The sequence below is a fragment of the Bombina bombina genome, chromosome 2 (assembly GCF_027579735.1).
Source record: "Bombina bombina isolate aBomBom1 chromosome 2, aBomBom1.pri, whole genome shotgun sequence".
NCBI classification, from domain to species: domain Eukaryota; kingdom Metazoa; phylum Chordata; class Amphibia; order Anura; family Bombinatoridae; genus Bombina; species Bombina bombina.
The window spans coordinates 63,065,016-63,084,056 of record NC_069500.1 but is presented as its reverse complement, the minus strand read 5'-3'; the positions used below and the strand labels follow the sequence as shown (position 1 = coordinate 63,084,056).

Below are 19,041 nucleotides of genomic sequence, written 5' to 3'. Positions count from 1 at the left end.
GATGATCCGTGGACTGGATACACTACAAGAGAAATACATTTATCAGGTAAGCATAAATTATGTTTTTGACTGTCCCTTTAATCTTCTCTGCTATCGCCAATAAGAGCCAAATATCAATTGACTCTTGCACTAATCTTAGAAATCCCTGTGTAATATACAGCATGCTCAGGTAAAGTGTGTTGCAGAAGAATCCATGCTTTTGTAAAAGGCGCATGAGCAATTCTAAAATGTCCTAATGTGCTAGGGAATTTAATATTGGCGCAGTTGCTTGAACAGAAGAGGTAGATACTAAAAAATACGACGCATCATTTCAAGCATATTTGCTTACAATTTGTGTCAGTATGCTTCAAGCCACCTGCGTATTTTCATGCTTATTCACAAAGAAATGCAAATAATACACACCTTTTAATTCAATCATATGGATGTGTATTGCGCATACTTAAAATTAAGCCAAATCTTGAATATTAAACAACATATTTCTCCCTGCATCTCACCTTGTAAACCACATAAACCCAAACCTCACAACTGTCCTTATTTGAGAGGGACAATCACTAATTGTGAGCTCTGTCTGGCTGTCTTTCTGAGACAGCCATATGCACCTAATTGCAGAATTTCCCTTAAATCTGCACATTGTCCACCCAGAAATGTTCACAAACCACCCAAACATGCCCAGCATCAAACCAGACATGCCCTTAATCCTGCTTAGTATCCGTGATCCCACCCCTTGTGACACGTTCCAGCCACAAAATGGCGATGGGGCCCCCTCAACCTCCCGAGTTCATAATTATTATTATTTTTTATTATACTTTATTTATGAAGCACCAAGATATTCTGCAGCGCTGTCGATATGTACAATTAATTTAAATAAAACAATGATATTAAACTTGTAAGAGACAGGTAAGTGAAATTAATTTATTATTGAGTTGGGTGGTAGGCTTCTCTGAACAAAAAAGTCTTCAGGGAGTGTTTAAAGGATGAAAGATTAGGGCAAAGCCTTAGAGCACGAGGGAGAGAGTTCCAGAGGGTAGGTGTTGCACGACAGAAGTCCTGCAGTCTAGCATGGGAAAAGGTGATAGTTGAAGATGCAAGGAGCAGGTCATTGTTGGATCTTAGTGGGCGGGCTGGAGTATACTTGTTGATTAGAGAGGATAGGTAGTGGGTAGCGGCATTGGTGAGAGCTTTGTGTGTAAGGGTGAGAATTTTGAATGTAATTCTGCTGTGAATGGGTAGCCAATGAAGGGACTCACAGAGAGTTGCAGCAGAAACAGAGTGACGGGAAAGGTGGATTAGCCTGGCAGAGGCATTTTGGATGGATTGAAGGGGGAGAGGCGGGAAAGAGGAAGGCCAGTAAGTAGGTTATTGCTGTAGTCAAGTCGGGAAATAACAAGGGGGTGAATTATTTGCTTTGTGGTGTTAGCGCTCAGAAAAGGTTGAATCTTGGAAATATTGTGTAGGTGGTTGTGGCAGGCTGTAGAAATCAATTGGATGTAAGAGACGAAGGATAGATTTGAGTCAAGTGTAACTCAGAGGCAGCGGACATGGGACGATGGGGAAATGGTGATGCCGTCAACATGGAAAGAGAAGTCCGGATTCAACGTAGAACTTGAGGGGGGATTAGAAGGAGCTTAGTCTTGGACATGTTAATCTTTAGGTGGTGAGAGGCCATCCAGATAAGCAGTCGCTGACAAGAGAAAGGACAGAGGGAGAGAAAGCAGGGGTAGAGAGGTAGATCTGGGTGTCATCAGTACATATATGATATTTGAAGCCATAACTGTTGATAAGTTTACCCAGCGAAGAAGTATAAATGGAGAAGAGTAGAGAACCCAAAACAGACCCTTGAGGTACTCCAACAGACAGAGGCATTGGAGAAGGAGTCGTCGGCAAATGACACAGAAAAAGACCTGTGAAAAAGATAGGAGTGAATCCAAGAAAGAGCAGTGTCACAGAGGCCAAAAGAGCTAAGGGTCTTTAGGAGGAGGGGGTGGTCAACTCTGTCAAAGGCAGCTGAGAGGTCAAGTAAAATGAGTATAGTAGTGGCCAATACTTTTAGCAGAGAGAATACCTATCCACAATCCTTGAGAGGTGTGTAAACCACTTGAAACTTAGTATTTGTTACAAAAAATATATGAAACTGCTCCTTCCTATGCTTCATTTATATGTAATTGCCATTGCAGGGTGGTCAAATGAAGACTCGGTTTCATAACACACATTTAAATACTTTTTCTGTGTGTGTCCTGCTGTCTTGGTTGTTTTTACCTTATTGCTTACAACCTCAATCTCTTATCCAAGGTGCAAGGGGGATGCCACCCCCTGGCATAAAAGAACAAAGCAAGAACCTTTTACACATATTCCTTGGCTGGACTACTTTGTTCTTTGATTACAATGCAGTTCGCCAGAAAGCAGATGGAAGCTTTTGCAGCGTTAGTTTTACACAAATTAGCCCAAGTGTATGTGACAGAGTCTTGTTATTTTTTATGCTTTACATGATTTTGAATGTCAAGTGCACACAAATTTGATATTGCTCATGATTTTGAATAGTGCCGATAGTGTAATAAGCACCTCCTATAACTGAGAGCTATGAACTTATGCGGCCCCTGATTGGTTCACCAGCCACGTTTAGCTCAGGATTGGTAGTAAATTGCCAGTTTAGTTCTGACTTTAACTCCTTTGCGGGGGTTAAACACATACTGTAGTCTGTCCAATCTGTGTACAAAATGTTTTAAAATCATTTGTTACTTTATTTTTGTTAACACAATTTGCAGGTCCCGAATAGTTCAAGTATTCAACCCATAAAAAAAACCTTAAATGTGTTTACCTGGTCTTCTGCACTGCCCTAATCTGTGACTTTTAGCATTTTTAATTATACAGTATATAAGGCTCTCTCGTGGGAGTGGGAAACAGCATGATTTGCAGGGGTTAATTAAAATGCAGTAATATAAATTTTATAGTTCTTTCCTAAGATATGGAGAGTCCACAATGTCAATTACTAGTGGGAATAGCAGGAGGAGGCAAAGAGCACCACAGCAAGGCTATTAAATATGACTCCCCTACCCATAATCCCCAGTCATTCTCTTTTCCTCTGTCAATGGAGGAGGTGAAGTTTGGTGTCTGAAGAAATGAATTCCTTTTTTGGGTACTTTTCCCTGCAAGCAAGAATTTGGGGTTTAGATGTGTCCACCTCAATCTCTGCAGCAGAGGTAGTGGTGGCTTTTAAGCAGTTAGGAAGTTGTAAGGTTGTAAATCCTTTACACCTTTGTGTTATTCCTTTTTCCATTTCCCTTCGGTCGAATGACTGGGGATTATGGGTAGGGGAGTGATATTTAACAGCGTTGCTGTCTTGCTCTTTGCCTCCTCCTGCTGGCCAGGAGTGATATTCCCACTAGTAATTGATGATGTGGACTCTCCATATCCGGAAAGAAAGAAATTTATCAGGTAAGCATAAATTCTGTTTTTGCTATGTTTAGGTATTTATATGTACTGAAAAGGTGTGTCAATTTGTTTTTAAGGCGTAGAGTATATGAGCAATAAACATTTGAAATTATCTGCATAAAAATGTTTTTAAGAATATTTGTTTTGGAACATTTTCACGGTTTTGATATTTCTGAGCACTCAAGGAATATACCCATTTAAAAGCCTTCTGACTATATTTATTTAAAGGGACAGTCTATACCAGATTCTTTATTGTTTAAAAAGATAGATAATCCCTTTATTACCCATTCCCCAGTTTTGCATAACCAACACTGTTATATTAATATACTTTTTTACCTCTGTGATTATCTTGTATCTAGGCCTCTGCAGACTGCCCCCTTATTTTAGTTATTTTGACCGACATGAGTATTAGCCAATCAGTGCTTACTCATAAGTAACTCCACATGTATGAGCACAATGTTATCTATATGGCACACATGAACTAACGCCCTCTAGCTGTGAAAAACTGTCAAAATGCCCTGAACTAAGAGGCGGCCTTCAAGGGCTTAGAAAACAAAGCAAATTTGATGATAAAAGTAATTTGGAAAGTTGTTTAAAATTGCATGCCCTATCTGAATCATGAAAGATTCATTTTGACTGTCCCTTTAATCTTCTCTGCTATCGTCAATAAGAGCCAAATATCAGTTGACTCTTGCACTAATCTTAGAAATCCCTGTGTAATATACAGCATGCTCAGGTAAAGTGTGTTGCAGAAGAATCCATGCTTTTGTTAAAGGCGCATGAGCAATACTAAAATGTCCTAATGTGCTAGAGAATTTAATGTTGGCGCAGTTGCTTGAACGAAAGAGGTAGATACAAAAAGATATGACGCATCATTTCAAGCATATATACAGTATGCTTCAAGCCACTTGCGTATTTTCATGCTTATTCACAAAGAAATGCAAATAATACACACCTTTTAATTCAATCATATGGATGTGTATTGTGCGTACTGAAAATTAAGCCAAATCTTGAATATTAAACATAATTTTCCCTGCATCTCAGCTTGTAAACCACATAAACCCAAACCTCACAACTGTCCTTATTTGAGAGGGACAATCACTAATTGTCTGGCTAATCTGTCTGGCTGCCTTTCTGAGACAGCCATATGTCCCTATTTGCAGAATTTCCCTTAAATCCGCCCCTTGACCGCCCAGAAATACCCACAAATCACCCAAACATGCCCAGCATCAAACCAGACATGCCGTTAATCCTGCTTACTATCCGTGATCCCACCCCTTGTGACACGTTTCCATCCACAAAATGGCGATGGCGCTCACTCAACCTCCCGATTTCCTAATTATTATTATTTTTTTATTATATTTTATTTATGAAGCTCCAACATATTCCGCAGCACTGTCCATGGGTACAATTAATTTAAATAAAACAATGATATAAAACTTGTAAGAGACAGGACAAAATTTACAAACACATACAGGAGGAATTGAGGGCCCTATTCCAGTGGGAACTTACACTATAGAAGGGTAGGAGGAGTCCAGGTGAGGACTGGAAGATTGAGAAAGATGTTAATGCAGAGTTAGATGAGGGAAGTGAAATTAATTTATTATTGAGTTGGGTGGTAGGCTTCTCTGAACAAAAAAGTCTTCAGGGAGCATTTAAAGGAAGAAAGATTAGGGCAAAGCCTGACAGCACGAGGGAGAGAGTTTCAGAGGGTAGATGTTGCACGACAGAAGTCCTGCAGTCTAACATGGGAAGAGGTGATATTTGAAGATGCAAGAAGCAGGTCATTGTTGGATCTTAGTGGGCGGGTTGGAGTATACTTGTTGATTAGAGAGGCTAGGTAGTGGGGAGTGGCGTTGGTGAGAGTTTTGTATGTAAGGGTGAGAATTTTGAATTTAATTCTGCTGTGAATGGGGAGCCAATGAAGGGAATCGCAGAGAGTTGCAGCAGATACAAAGCGACGGGAAAGGTGGATTAGCGTGGCAGAGGCATTTAGGATGGATTGAAGGGGGGAGAGGCGGGAAAGAGGAAGGCCAGTAAGTAGGTTATTGCAGTAGTCAAGTCAGGAAATAACAAGGGAATGGAATATTTGCTTTGTGGTGTTAGCGCTCAGAAAAGTGCAAATCTTTGAAATATTGTGTAGGTGGTTGCGGCAGGATGTAGAAAGCGATTGGATGTGGGGGACGAAGGATAAATTTGAGTCAAGTGTGACTCTGAGGCAGCGCACTTGGGGCGATGGGGAAATGCTGACAGGTATAGAGAAGTCAGCAGTCGGCGTAGAGCTTGAGGGGGGATTAGAAGGAGCTCACTCTTGGACATGTTAATCTTTAGGTGGTGAGAGGCCATCCAGGAAGAGATACCAGATAAGCAGTCGGTGACATGAGAAAGGACAGAGGGAGAGAGAGCAGGGGTGGAGAGGTAGATCTGGATGTCATCAGCATATAGGTGATATTTGAAGCCATAACTGTTGATAAGTTTACCCAGTGAAGAAGTATAAATAAAGAAGAGTAGTGGACTCAAAACAGATACTTGAGGTACTCCAACAGACAGAGGCATTGGAGAAGAGGAGTGGCCGGCAAATGACACAGGAGAAAAAGACCTATGAGAAAGATAGGAGTGAATCCAAGAAAGAGCAGTGTCACAGAGGCCAAAAGAGCTAAGGGTCTGTAGGAGGAGGGAGTGGTCAACTCTGTTGAAGGCAGCTGAGAGGTCAAGTAAGATGAGTATAGTAGTGGCCAATACTTTTAGCAGAGAGAATACCTATCCGCAATCCTTGAGAGGTGTGTAAACCACATGAAACTTAGTATTTGTTATAAAAAATATATGAAACTGCTCCTTCCTATGCTTCATTTATATGTAATTGCCATTGCAGGGTGGTCAGATGAAGACTCAGTTTCATAACACACATTTAGATACTTTTTCTGTGTGTGTCCTGCTGTCTTGGTTGTTTTTGCCTTATTGCTTACAACCTCAATCTCTTCTCCAAGGTGCAGACATGGGATGCCACCCCCTGGCATAAAAGAACAAAGCAAGAACCTTTTACACATATTCCTTGGCTGGACTGCTTTGTTCTTTGATTACAATGCAGTTCGCCAGAAAGCAGATGGAAGCTTTTGCAGCGTTAGTTTTACACAAATTAGCCCAAGTGTGTGTGACAACTGAGTCTTGTTATTTTTGATGCTTTACATGATTTTGAATGTCAAGTGCACATATTTCACACAAATTTGATATTACACTTGATTTTGAATAGTGCCGGTAGTGTAATAAGCACCTCCTATAACTGAGAGCTATGAACTTATGCGGCCCCTGATTGGTCCACCAGCCATGTTCAGCTCAGGATTGGTAGTATATTGCCAGTTTAGTTCTTTAACTCCTTTGCGGGGGTTAAACACATAGGGGCTGATTTATCAAGCTCCTTATGAGGCTTGATGCCCCTTCAGGCTTGCCAGAAACAGAAGTTATGAAGCAGCGGTCTAAAGACCACTGCTCCATAACTTGTCCGCCTGTTCTGAGGCCGCGAACAGAAATCAACCCGATCGAATACAATTGGGTAGATTGACACCTCCTGTTAGTGGCCGATTTTCCGCAAATCTGCAAGGGGTGGCATTGCACAAGCAGTTCACAAGAACTGCTGGTGCAATGATAAATGCAGTTGTCGGCATTTATGGATGGGCAGCAGACATTATGTGCTACGTCGTATCATGTCCGCTCGCACAATAATACATATACCCCATACTGTAGTTTTGTTCAAGCAATAGTGCAGTAATATGCTCTTATACATTACATCATTACATTATTGCTCTTTATATCCCTTTAAGGTTATCAAAGTCATTTTAGCCAGTTGTTTAGTAATAACACTACAGTAAATCGAGCGATTATCACAAATCCATCTAGTTATAAACTCGCTGCTTATTCCTCAACAAGCCACTTGCATGATTCAACACCATAACAATAGGTAGAAAACAAAACAATTCTACAAAATAAATAATTAGTTGGTGCATATCATTTAAAAGGATGGTTTATAGCTGAAACATATAACCCCTGGCTTGAATAGAAAATAACGGTTTCACATTGATGAGAATTTAGCTCCTGGGGCGTTGTAATCAAGCGTGACTAAATTATATACTGAATGTAAAATTCAATTATTGCAGAATGTTTTCACAGTGACCTCTATTTCCGTATTCGCAGGAATCGCCACACATAATCCCAATGCGGTTGTGATTGGATTAGCTCCAGAACACTTCAACTACCAAACAATGAACAAAGCCTTCAGGTGAGTCTTGGCCCAATTGCTTTATGCGATTCATGTAATTGTCTGGCTACTTTTAAACATTAAAAGGACGTGTACACTTTTAAAGAACTTTCAAATGTATTAACTTGTTATCAAATCTACTTTTTTTTCATGGTATCCTTTTGTTGAAATTTAGCTCATTTCCATGAGAGCATACTGAGTTAGGCTCAGGAATGTGTACATGTCTATATTTATTGCATGAGTACAAGTATTGTTGCAAATACTTCTGCCATACAGTGGTTAGCGATTGTAGTACAAATAAAAAAATTACCTTCCCAAGTTGACTGGATTTAAGACTTTAAGTGCTGATGACGACATATAGTTTTAATGTGTATGACAACCATATGCCGTCATCCTGGGGGTGGAGGGAAGCGCATTTGGAACTCTTCGTGTGTTCTCCCACACTTACCCCCACATCCCTGGTGTTCTAGAGGCCCGGCATTGGTGCATTGGAGCCCTTTGCTACCTAAAAAAAAATATTTATGCAATATTCATATTTAATAAAGATATGTACAGTAAACATTTCACATTCCAATGTTCTGCACATAGCAGAATATGTTCTAAGTATTTTTAGATAGATATTCCTATATATATCTGTATATATCTATACCTATATATAGATATAAATTTTACCAAAAAAACATATGTAGTTATAAATAAATAAAACATATTCTGCTATGTGAAGAACATTGGAATGTGAAATATTATTCATTTCGGGTTAATGCACTTGAGAAAATGCGATCGGGTTTGCAAGCGAGTAAGGGTGTTAGTTTTTTATCCCCGCTTTTTGTCCTCAATTGAAGTCTACGGGCGAATACGTTAATGTGGTCTCAATATTCGAAGATTGGTCGGGTTAGCGCTCAAACTTCAAACGCAAATTTCATTAGAGCTTGTAATACACGTGTTACCTGATGCTCGCAAAAAGCCAAAGTCTAGCAGGGTTAATGTGCGAGCCGGAGCATAAACTACCGCTCCACTTGTAATCTAGCCCTTAGTTTGAAAGTTTTGCTCTTTTCAACTGTGGGTAACGTACATAAAAAGTTAAAGCATCATTTAAAAAAAAATTAAATAAAAAACACACAGTGTAGGAACGGAATTTCTATGGGCCTGTAACCCATCATCAAAAATATGACATAGACGCCCCTAAGACCCCTAGATCTAAAGCCCATGTGCTGCTCTTTAAAAACTTGCCCCTCTATAGCTTTACATAGCCAGGTGATCACTGCGGGAATAAATGTTAATTTATCTGATTAGAGGCTCCTGGAAGCCCCTATGTGCAGATAAGTTATTTTTAGATGGGATATCCCCTTCTTCTCTTTACAATAGAGATTAGAAATAAAGTATACTCTATTGTTTATAACCTTTTATTTTTAATAAAATATTTAAAAAAGTCATGCTTTATTTTTTGTATATTTCTCACATCATGATAAATATATAAAATAATGGAGTTAAAATCTGCTGGGTCTGCTGAAAACCCCCCAATGTATAATATGTGTAGGTTTCTTACTAAAAATGACATACAGTAGTACTTAAAGGACCAGTAAATACAGTACATTTGCACAAATGCATGATAAAAAGACAATACAATAGCACTTAGGGGCCTATTTATTATAGTGCGAGTGGACATGATCTGATATTGCGGCTCATGTCCGCTGCACATCGATAAATGCCGACAGCATACGCTGTCAGCTTTATCATTGCACCAACAGTTCTTGTGAACTGCTGGTGCAATGCCGCCCCCTGCAATTGGGTTGATTTCTGTCCACCGCATCAGAGCAGGCAGACAAGTTATGGAGCAGCGGTCTTTAGACAAATGTGAAAGTTCAGTAAGAAATCTGCTAAGATGTAGCAGTCCCGGGTATATCAGTCCCATAGGATTCAACGTCCCACCGTAGTATGCAGCTTACTACTTTGTCATATCATTATATGCGTAATGGATGGGGGAAACGGGTATATCAGCCAAAAACCTCTCTCCTCCCTAGAAGGAGTGCTGAGCATACTCCCCTTATCGGTGCCTCACTGACTCTTACCTGGGGTTGGAATCATCCCGCACGCTCCAGCTTTTAACGAGGTCTTGCAACCGACCTCCCCTTCCGCGTCTCCAGACACCGACTAGCACTGTATTCGGCTATTGCCACAGCTGCCTGCTTTCTTGTATTTCCGGGTTCCTGGGATTGGCTCCTATTGGGCACCTGTTGAATCTTGGACTGCAGCGCTTTGTAGTAAATCCCTTTCTTCTTCTCCACACTTGGGTCTGACAGCTTATATCCGCATATTTTCCTGGGCTCCTCCAAGTTCAGGATAAGGTAATATATAAACAAACGATGAAAAGCGGTTTTGCTGTAAAAGTTTTCTTCTTTATTTGCTTCAATAAAACAATACAGAAAGTATGTGCTAGATTTAGTGGTCTTACGCGTTTCGGCTGAACTATTGTGAAAGTTATGTCTATTTCCACTCCTCCTGTATCATGTGACACCATCATCCAATCACAAATGCATATAAGTATTTTCTGTGAATTCTTGCACATGCTCAGTAGGAGCGGGTGACTTAAAAAGTGTAAATATAAAAATACTCTGAATCATGAAAGTTTAATTCTGACTTGAGTGTCTCTTTAACTATGAGCAGCACCTAAAACTACAAAACAAAGCTCAGCACAGTGGTGGAAAAGCAGTTAAAGGGTTAAACAAGGAGGGTTGTGTGTTTTTTAAACACCAATGCCTTGCTATTGCAAAACTCATTATAAGTCTGTGTCTGAGAAGCTATTTCATCTGTGATCAGAGGGGGAGGAAAAGCAGATCAGATACAGTGGCCTAGAGTAAGTAAACCTGTTTCTGAAACTTACATCTCGCAGAACACTTCACTGCTCAAAAATTGCAGAATTTATAAATATTCTGGTGGAGATGGTTTTTTTGCAACCGTACACTTCTGAAGCAACAGAACATATTCTATTGTCAATGATACTGGCATTGCATTAAAAAAAGGGTGGCCCAGCCAGGGGGCAGAATGGCTACTTATTTATCTGTCTAACTATCTATCTATCTAATAACTTTCCGACTATATAGTTCCCTTAGCATACACAGACAAGCAGCATGGGGTGCTCATATATTAGTGCACGTGCTGTTTCACTTTTAGTTGTTGTAGCATGCATGCATGTCAGATGCGCATGTACAAAGCCTACCTCGCATGCACAACATAATTTATCACAGAATAAGTTGTCTTTTCTTTCTTATGACACGGTGAGTCCACGGAATCATCAATTACTGTTGGGAATATCACTCCTGGCCAGCAGGAGGAGGCAAAGAGCATCACAGCAAAGCTGTTAAGTATCACTTCCCTTACCACAACCCCCAGTCATTCTCTTTGCCTCTAGTGCAAGGAGGAGGTGAAGCAAATTGGTGTCTGATTATGATTCTTCTATCAAGATTTTTTTATTTTGAAGCCAGGGCAGGATTGCTCTGATCTTCCATCACAATTTTGGCATAGCTGTACTCCACGTTAGTCTCTTCAGCAAATCTGTGGTAGCTTTAAAGCAGTTAGGAACTTGTAAAGTGGGCTTTCCTAACAGATTGCTTCCCTATGTCAGAATACCAGAGTAGGCTTACTCTGTTAAATCTTTTTTTCCACAGGTCTCTGGGTGGGAGACTGGCACTATAAGAGTTAAGAAAGAAGCCTTCTCTGCAACTTTATGTGGGACAGATATATCCTTTAGAAGGATATTTTAGGCAGGATGCAGGTACTTTATGGTGACAGGAGACTAGGAGTTAATAAGAATCCTGTGATTGTCTGGGCTCATGTGTAGGTTTAGAGGTGCCTAAGGGGTTAAGGTAACCTTTAAATTATTCTTATGTGTTGGACTTGTATGTTTAGCTTCACAGTAATGAGTATTTTGGTGTAGTTTACTGTGTATTTAGGCTGTGCAGTTCGATGGCGGTTTTACTAGCGGTCTTTTTAAGAAAGGTTACTGCCTCATTGCTTTGTGAATAAGAGCAGCCTCAGAGTTTAGCAAAACAGTTTTTTGCTTGGAACAGACCTTTCTGGTGGCTTGGTCGCATGGTAGAATGAACCGCGATGTTAAAGGAAGTTGCACGCTTTATTCCCATGCTGTTACTGTGTCCCCACCTCCTTTTTCACAGAGAAGGAGCTGCAGCGCCATTTTAGTCTCTTGCCGGGTCCGGTCACGTGACCCCATCTCTCTCAGCCTCTCCAGCTGAGAACGGAATTTTCTTGGTGTAACAGCGCATTGTCAAAACTAATTCCTATGCAATGCAAAAACTATATTGTAGTTGTAAAATGTTTAAGACGTTTTTTAGGATATGGTGTTCCTTAATTTAGTTGAGCGCAGACATTACTGCATACAATGTGTCTGTTACAACGTCCCTTAAATTTACTGTTTAAAACATTAAAATTGATTTTATTTTTGCCTCTCAGTTTTCCTTTGCAGGAATTCTTTTTGGGTGTTAGACACTAATATTGTTTTTAAATACGCAATTTGTGTTATTGTTGCCCTAGATCTCTTGAGATAGAGATAACGTGTTGCCTATGAACCCAATGTCTCCCAGGATGATACTGTGTAGGCATTACCACAGTTTTCTCCTTGCACGTCCCATGCCTTTGTGGCGTCACCTCCTGTGCCCTGCGGTTCCTCTTTATCTCCTGGCGGAGTTATTTGCCTGCAGAATTTGCTGCTCGGGTATCTTTTGGGTATCTGTGGCATGATCAGCTTTTCCTATTTTTAGGGGAAAATCGCAGGAGGGATGTTACAGTACCATCTGTATACCAAGGGTTAATACCAGATGAACAATGTCCTGCATACAGAATCAGCACTTCACAACCTTGATCAGTTTCCCTGCAAACATGAGACCAAGCTCCACATTTCAGGTTTAAAACAGGATAATAACTTTATTTGAAGGCAGCATACAGATTTATACAGGTTTTTGACCCCCCCACAGATGGGGGTTGAAAGAATGTTGTACATTAGATAAAAGGGAGAAGCGCCCTTGACATGATACAATAGGATTAGATTACTTAAACACTTCAACCACAGGACACTCTTGACTCTCCTTATCACTTAGGCGTTTTTCTCTCTGGAGGTGATCAAACAATAGAATGCTAAGCATTAATTAGATTGTAGCTGGAGCCAGCCACTTGTGGTTAGAAAATAAAGTTAACACTTTCAGTCCTGACCGAAGGGTCTGTCACATAGCTCCCCCCTTGTGGAACACTCCGGCAGACCCGGCTTGACCCTTTGGCGGGTCAACTTGGGGATGACCGGACTGGGTGGTGGTAGGCATATCAGTTTGCCGGGACAATCCATCGGCATTCCCGTTTAGCTTACCGGGCCGGTAGCTGATGGTGAAGTTATAGGGCTGGAGGGCTAAACTCCACCTCAGCAATCTACCATTGTCTCCTGAGACCCGGTTGAGCCAGACTAAGGGATTGTGGTCCGTTATGAGGGAAAATTCCTGTCCATATAGATAAGGGTTCAACTTTTTCAGTGCCCAGACCAGGGCTAAACATTCTTTCTCCACTGCCGCATAGCTTACTTCCCGAGGTAATAACTTTCTGCTTAGGTATGCGACAGGATGCTCTCCTCCATCCTCCCCGACTTGACTCAGTACAGCCCCCAGTCCATACATGGAAGCATCTGTATGAATGAGAAAACGTTTGTTAGGAACTGGGGCAGCCAAGACAGGGGCATTCACAAGGGCCTGCTTCAGTGCCTGAAACGCGGCTTCACAAGCTGGAGACCACAGGACCTGTTTGGGGAGGTTCTTTTTAGTCAGGTCAGTCAGGGGCTTGGCGATAGTACTGTAGTCGGGGACAAAACGTCGGTAATACCCGGCCGTCCCCAGGAAGGCTAGTACTTGGGTCTTAGTGATAGGTGTGGGCCAGTTAGCCACAGCCTCTACCTTGGCTGGCTCCGGTCTCTGGCTCCCACACCCCACTCGGTGCCCCAAGTACTGTACTTCAGCCATACCTAGATGGCACTTGTCCGGTTTCAAGGTCAGGCCAGCGGCCCGAATCTTGTCCAGTACCAGCCCTACATGGGTAAGGTGTTCTTCCCAGGACCCACTGTAAACCGCAATGTCGTCCAGGTATGCACAAGCAAATTCCTGGAAGCCATCAAGGAGTCTATCCACCATACGCTGGAAGGTAGCCGGAGCATTCTTCATCCCAAAGGGCATGACCTTAAACTGGTACAGGCCGAATGGGGTGACGAATGCCGACTTGGGGATAGCATCCTCGGCCAGGGGAATCTGCCAATAGCCTTTACACAGGTCTATGGTGGTCAGATAGCGCCCCCTAGCAATACGGTCTAGTAATTCGTCTACCCGGGGCATCGGGTAGGCGTCAGTGGTGGTCCTCTCGTTGAGCCGCCTGTAGTCCACACAGAACCGGGTGGTTCCATCCTTCTTGGGTACCAGGACTACAGGGGAAGCCCAAGGACTATCGGAGGGCTCGATCACTCCCAGCCGGGCCATCTCCTGTATCTCCTTCCGCATTCCTTCTCGGACTGCTTCGGGTATACGGTAGGGAGGCTGTCGCAGGGGATTCTGTCCAGGAGTCTCTACTTTATGTACAGCTAGGGTAGTGTAGCCGGGCTCTTGGGAGAACGTCGCCTGCTTCTCCCACAGGAGCTGTCTTGCCTGTACCCTCTCGGTAGGGTTCAACCGGTCCCCTAGCTGCACAAGACTAGTGAGGTCAGTCTGGGGGTCCTTCTCTAATAAGTCGGGTAGGGGTAAGTTCTCTGGGTCATCTGCAGCAGGGGCACATACTGCGGCTACGTCCTCTGGCCTCTCCTGATACTCCTTCAGCATGTTCACATGAAAGGATCGCTGGATCCTCTCATCTGCACAGCTGGCTATAACATAGGTAGTATCACACACCCGGGATAACACTTTATACGGGCCCTGCCAAGATGCTTGCATCTTGTTGGCCTTCACAGGCTTGAGCACCAAAACCTTCTGTCCAACCTGGAAGACCCGCTGCCGGGCACCTTGATCGTACCACCCCTTCTGTCTTTCCTGGGCCACCTGGAGATTCCCTCTTACCATCAGAGACAGTTTCTCCATGCGGTCCCGGAGTTCCAGAACATATGGCACGATGGGGGTTCCCTCCTGCTCTATCTCTCCCTCCCAGTGTCCTCTAATGAGGTCCAGAGGGCCGCAGACTCTTCTCCCATAGAGTAACTCAAAGGGAGAGAACCCAGTGGACTCCTGGGGCACCTCCCTGTACGCAAATAGCAGATGAGGCAGGAATCGTTCCCAGTCTCTGCAAGTGTCCGTGAAGGTCCTCAGCATCTGCTTGAGGGTGCCATTAAAGCGCTCGCAGAGACCGTTAGTCTGGGGGTGATAAGGCGAACTGAGCAACGGTTTAATGCCGCACACCTTCCACAGCTGCTGGGTGAGCACCGCGGTAAACTGGGTCCCCTGATCAGAGAGAATCTCCTTAGGGAACCCGACCCTAGTAAAAACCTTAACTAGGGCATCAGCGACTGTCTCTGCCTCTATATTCGACAGTGCTACTGCCTCTGGGTAACGAGTGGCATAGTCCACCACAGTGAGAATATACTTCTTACCTGATGGACTAGCCCTGGCAAGGGGACCCACAATGTCAACGGCTATGCGGGAAAAGGGTTCCCCAATGACAGGCATAGACATAAGCCTAGCTTTGGGGTGGTCCCCCCGCTTACCCACCCGTTGACAGGTGTCACAAGTACTACAATATACCCGCACATCTCGGTTAAAATTGGGCCAGAAGAAATTCTGGGTGATCCTATGAGCGGTGCGGCGGGACCCTAGATGTCCAGCTAACGGTACATCGTGCCCAATCCGCAGAATCTCTTGCCGGTATTTCGCAGGCACTACCAGCTGCCGATTTGGCGGAAGGGCAGTACTTTTCTGGGCAGGTTTGGGGATTCTATATAGCCTATCCCCCATCCACTCATAACGTTCCCCATCTACTCCCTCTTCACCAGTGTCTGCCCTAGCCCTGTACTTCTGAAGGGTCGGATCCTCCCGGGTTTCCCTCCCGTACGTCTCTGGGGTATCCCAACTCAAGGGGGTCTGGTCTAGGGTATAAGTCGGGGAAGAGAGTCTTACCTGGGTCTCAGCAGCAGGTGGGTCGGTCTCGGTGGCACGGGCCTGGGCACGGGTAGTCACCGGGTTAACATCAACGGGACCCATGGGAGCGTAGGCCGAAACAAGGGGGGCCAAGTCATTTCCAAGGAGAACATCAGCTGGTAAATCCCTCATGACCCCCACATTCACATGTCTAGCGCCCACTCCCCAATCCAAATGTACCCGGGCAACAGGTAGGCGGAACACAGTGCCCCCTGCCACCCTCACAGCCACAGTGTCTCCAGTGTGCTGGTTCTCGGACACCAAGTTCTTTTGGAGCAAGGTCATGGTAGCACCAGTATCCCGTAGACCACTGACCTCCTTCCCATTTACTTTAACCAGTTGCCGGTGCTGTTGCCACGGTTATCCCGATGGACAGCTTGTACGGGGTCTGCTTCATGTAGGATGCCCAACACTCATTGATCCTCTACGCAGTGGGCAGCGGGGCTGAGGGTTACGTGGGATTCCGCCGGGCGGGTCTCCTCCAGGACTGTGCTTGGTTGGCCGTGTTGAGGGGACACTCCGACCTTTTGTGTCCGATTTGCTTACATCCAAAGCACCGGATAGGCTGGGAGTAATCCCGTGAGGTGAACCAGGGTAGTTCGTGACTGGAGGCTGTGTGGCATAGCGGTGCGCCGGGGGTTGGTAAATGGCAGCTGCTGGGGTGGCCGGGGGTCTGTACTCCACTTTAGCAGGGGGCTTAGTGGTAGCAGTGTCCAGTTTGCGGGCATCCGTATACTCATCTGCCAAGCGAGCAGCTTCATGCAGGGTGGAGGGTTTACGGTCCCGAACCCACTCCCTAACTCCTGCTGATAACTTGTCAAAGCAATGTTCCAACAGGAATAGCTGCAGCACCTCTTCCCCAGACACGGCTTGGCACCCCGCCATCCAGTGCGATGCTGTGCGGTGCACCTTACATGCCCACTCAACGTAGGAATCGCCAGCCAATTTAACAGTGTCTCTGAACCGCCTCCGGTATGCCTCCGGTGTAACCGCATACCTGGAGAGCAGAGCCTCTTTCACAGTATTATAATCCCCAACTTCCTCATCTGGAATGGCCCGAAAAGCCTCACTGGGCCCGGCCGGATAATTTTTCCGGATAATATCGTGACCCAGTCCTCTGCGGGTACCTGGTGTAGTTGCACATTGTCTCTCAAAATCCGCAAGGTACCCATCAATCTCTCCTTCTGTTTCCAGAAAGTTTTTAAAAGCGGTAAAATGCACTTTTCTCTTTTCCACTGGGTTGCGGTGACTTGGACTGCTGCAGCCGCCGCTTTGGCGAAGTAGGTTGGCCTCCACAGCTGCTAGTGACCCGGTCGATAATTTCCGCAGATGGGTTGGGGCCATAGTGTGCCAGTCTTATTTTGACCGCCCCGGCTCAAAGCTTGCTTCTTCGGGGGTTTCTGTCTGACATGCTGGGCTCATTGGTTCCTTCGTGCCCTGATACTCCGTCCATCTCGGTCAGGTCTTGCAATAATCTCCCTCTTCCTGAGGTTACTGGTTGTTGGCCCCGTTGCTCTAGCAGGTCTTTAAGGGTAGCTCTTTTTAGCCTTTCATACGGTGTTCCCATTCGGTCTGGATCCGTAGTTGCTCCTTTGGGCGATAAGGATTCTCCCGTCGCTTGCCACAATGTTACAGGTACCATCTGTATACCAAGGGTTAATACCAGATGAACAATGTCCTGCATACAGAATCAGCACTTCACAACCTTGATCAGTTTCCTGCAAACATGAGACCAAGCTCCACATTTCAGGTTTAAAACAGGATAATAACTTATTTTGAAGGCAGCATACAGATTTATACAGGTTTTTGACCCCCCCACAGATTGGGGGTTGAAAGAATGTTGTACATTAGATAAAAGGGAGAAGCGCCCTTGACATGATACAATAGGATTAGATTACTTAAACACTTCAACCACAGGACACTCTTGACTCTCCTTTTCACTTAGGGCGTTTTTCTCTCTGGAGGTGATCAAACAATAGAATGCTAAGCATTAATTAGATTGTAGCTGGAGCCAGCCACTTTGTGGTTTAGAAAATAAAGTTAACACTTTCAGTCCTGACCGAAGGGTCTGTCACAAGGGATATTAGTGATTCAGACAGTATGGTTTCTGTACCGGATGCTACAATGATTGCCTTCCTCGTAGGTCTGATGAGGAGGATACGCCAGTAGCCTCTGAGGGTAAAATCTCAGATTTGGTCAGTATGATTCCTTTTTCTGATGCTGGAGTAGTGTTCTTCAGATTTCAGCCTGCACACCTCGTGTGTGATTAAAAAGAGGTTTTGGCTGCTTTGCAGTGACTCCGATACATCTGTCGTTGTCAATCCCTAAGAACCTAGTGCACTTTATTGAAACTAGCCAATCCTTTATTTCTGATGCCACCATGCAAGTCATTATGCAGGGAGCCAAGATATTTATCTTCGTTGTGCTAGCCTGCGGGGCTCTGTGGCTATATTCATGGTCAGGGGATTTTCCCTCTGCATCCAAGCCTCTGGCGTTTTCTTGCAAGGATAAGACCTTGTTTGGTCCGGATCTGACGGTCTCTCTCTGGCATAGCTTAGTGGCTAGCACACCTGCTTGGAAAGCAGAAGGTTGAAATTTTTCTGAAGATTTCTGATAGTCAAGTAGAAAAGCATCTTTCCTACCACAAGACAAGATATATAGAACTACAGGAGTTTTTGCCCAATCTGGGATCGGTTCCAGGTGGGGGGCTGAATCTCTCTGTCTTCAAACATGGATGTCCTAGATAAGCTGTGGACATAGTACCTCAGGGTTACTACATAATAGTAATTCCGTCTCTCCCTGAGGGCGGGTTCTTCCTCTCAATTTATCTGCAAGCCAGATATTTTTGTAGTGCGTTGGGGACTTCTCTTCCTTGTGACTGTTAGTTCCAGTTTCCTGTAAGGGAACAAGGTCTAGGATTTTATTCATTCCTGTTTCGGGTTCACGGAAAAGAGAATATTTTCCGTCCTAATAGTAGTCATAAAGTGTCTCGACAAGTTGTCTCAGGGTTCTGTTTTTCAAATGGTTACCAGTGGTTCTATTCTTCCTTAGGTCTAGGAGGGGTCCGTTCATGGTGACCATAGACCTGGAGGACGCGTACTCTTAAGTTCCTGATTTTAGTTTTTCCGTCAAACACTTTCAGTGTATGTCCCTTCCCTTTGACCTTGCCATGGCCCTCAGAGGGGCTATATTGGCTGT

General features: G+C 44.0%; 1 protein-coding gene across 3 annotated transcripts in view; it reads left to right on the top strand.

Moving 5' to 3' along the window:
- The window catches only part of HDHD2 (haloacid dehalogenase like hydrolase domain containing 2), a 179,778-nt gene that overhangs the window by 33,378 nt on the left and 127,359 nt on the right, over positions 1-19,041 (top strand). For all 3 annotated transcript variants that reach the window (XM_053701086.1, XM_053701087.1, XM_053701088.1), the window contains exon 4: positions 7,618-7,702. In XM_053701086.1, coding sequence (XP_053557061.1) covers positions 7,618-7,702 — 85 coding nt within the window. The remainder of the gene's footprint in view (positions 1-7,617; positions 7,703-19,041) is intronic.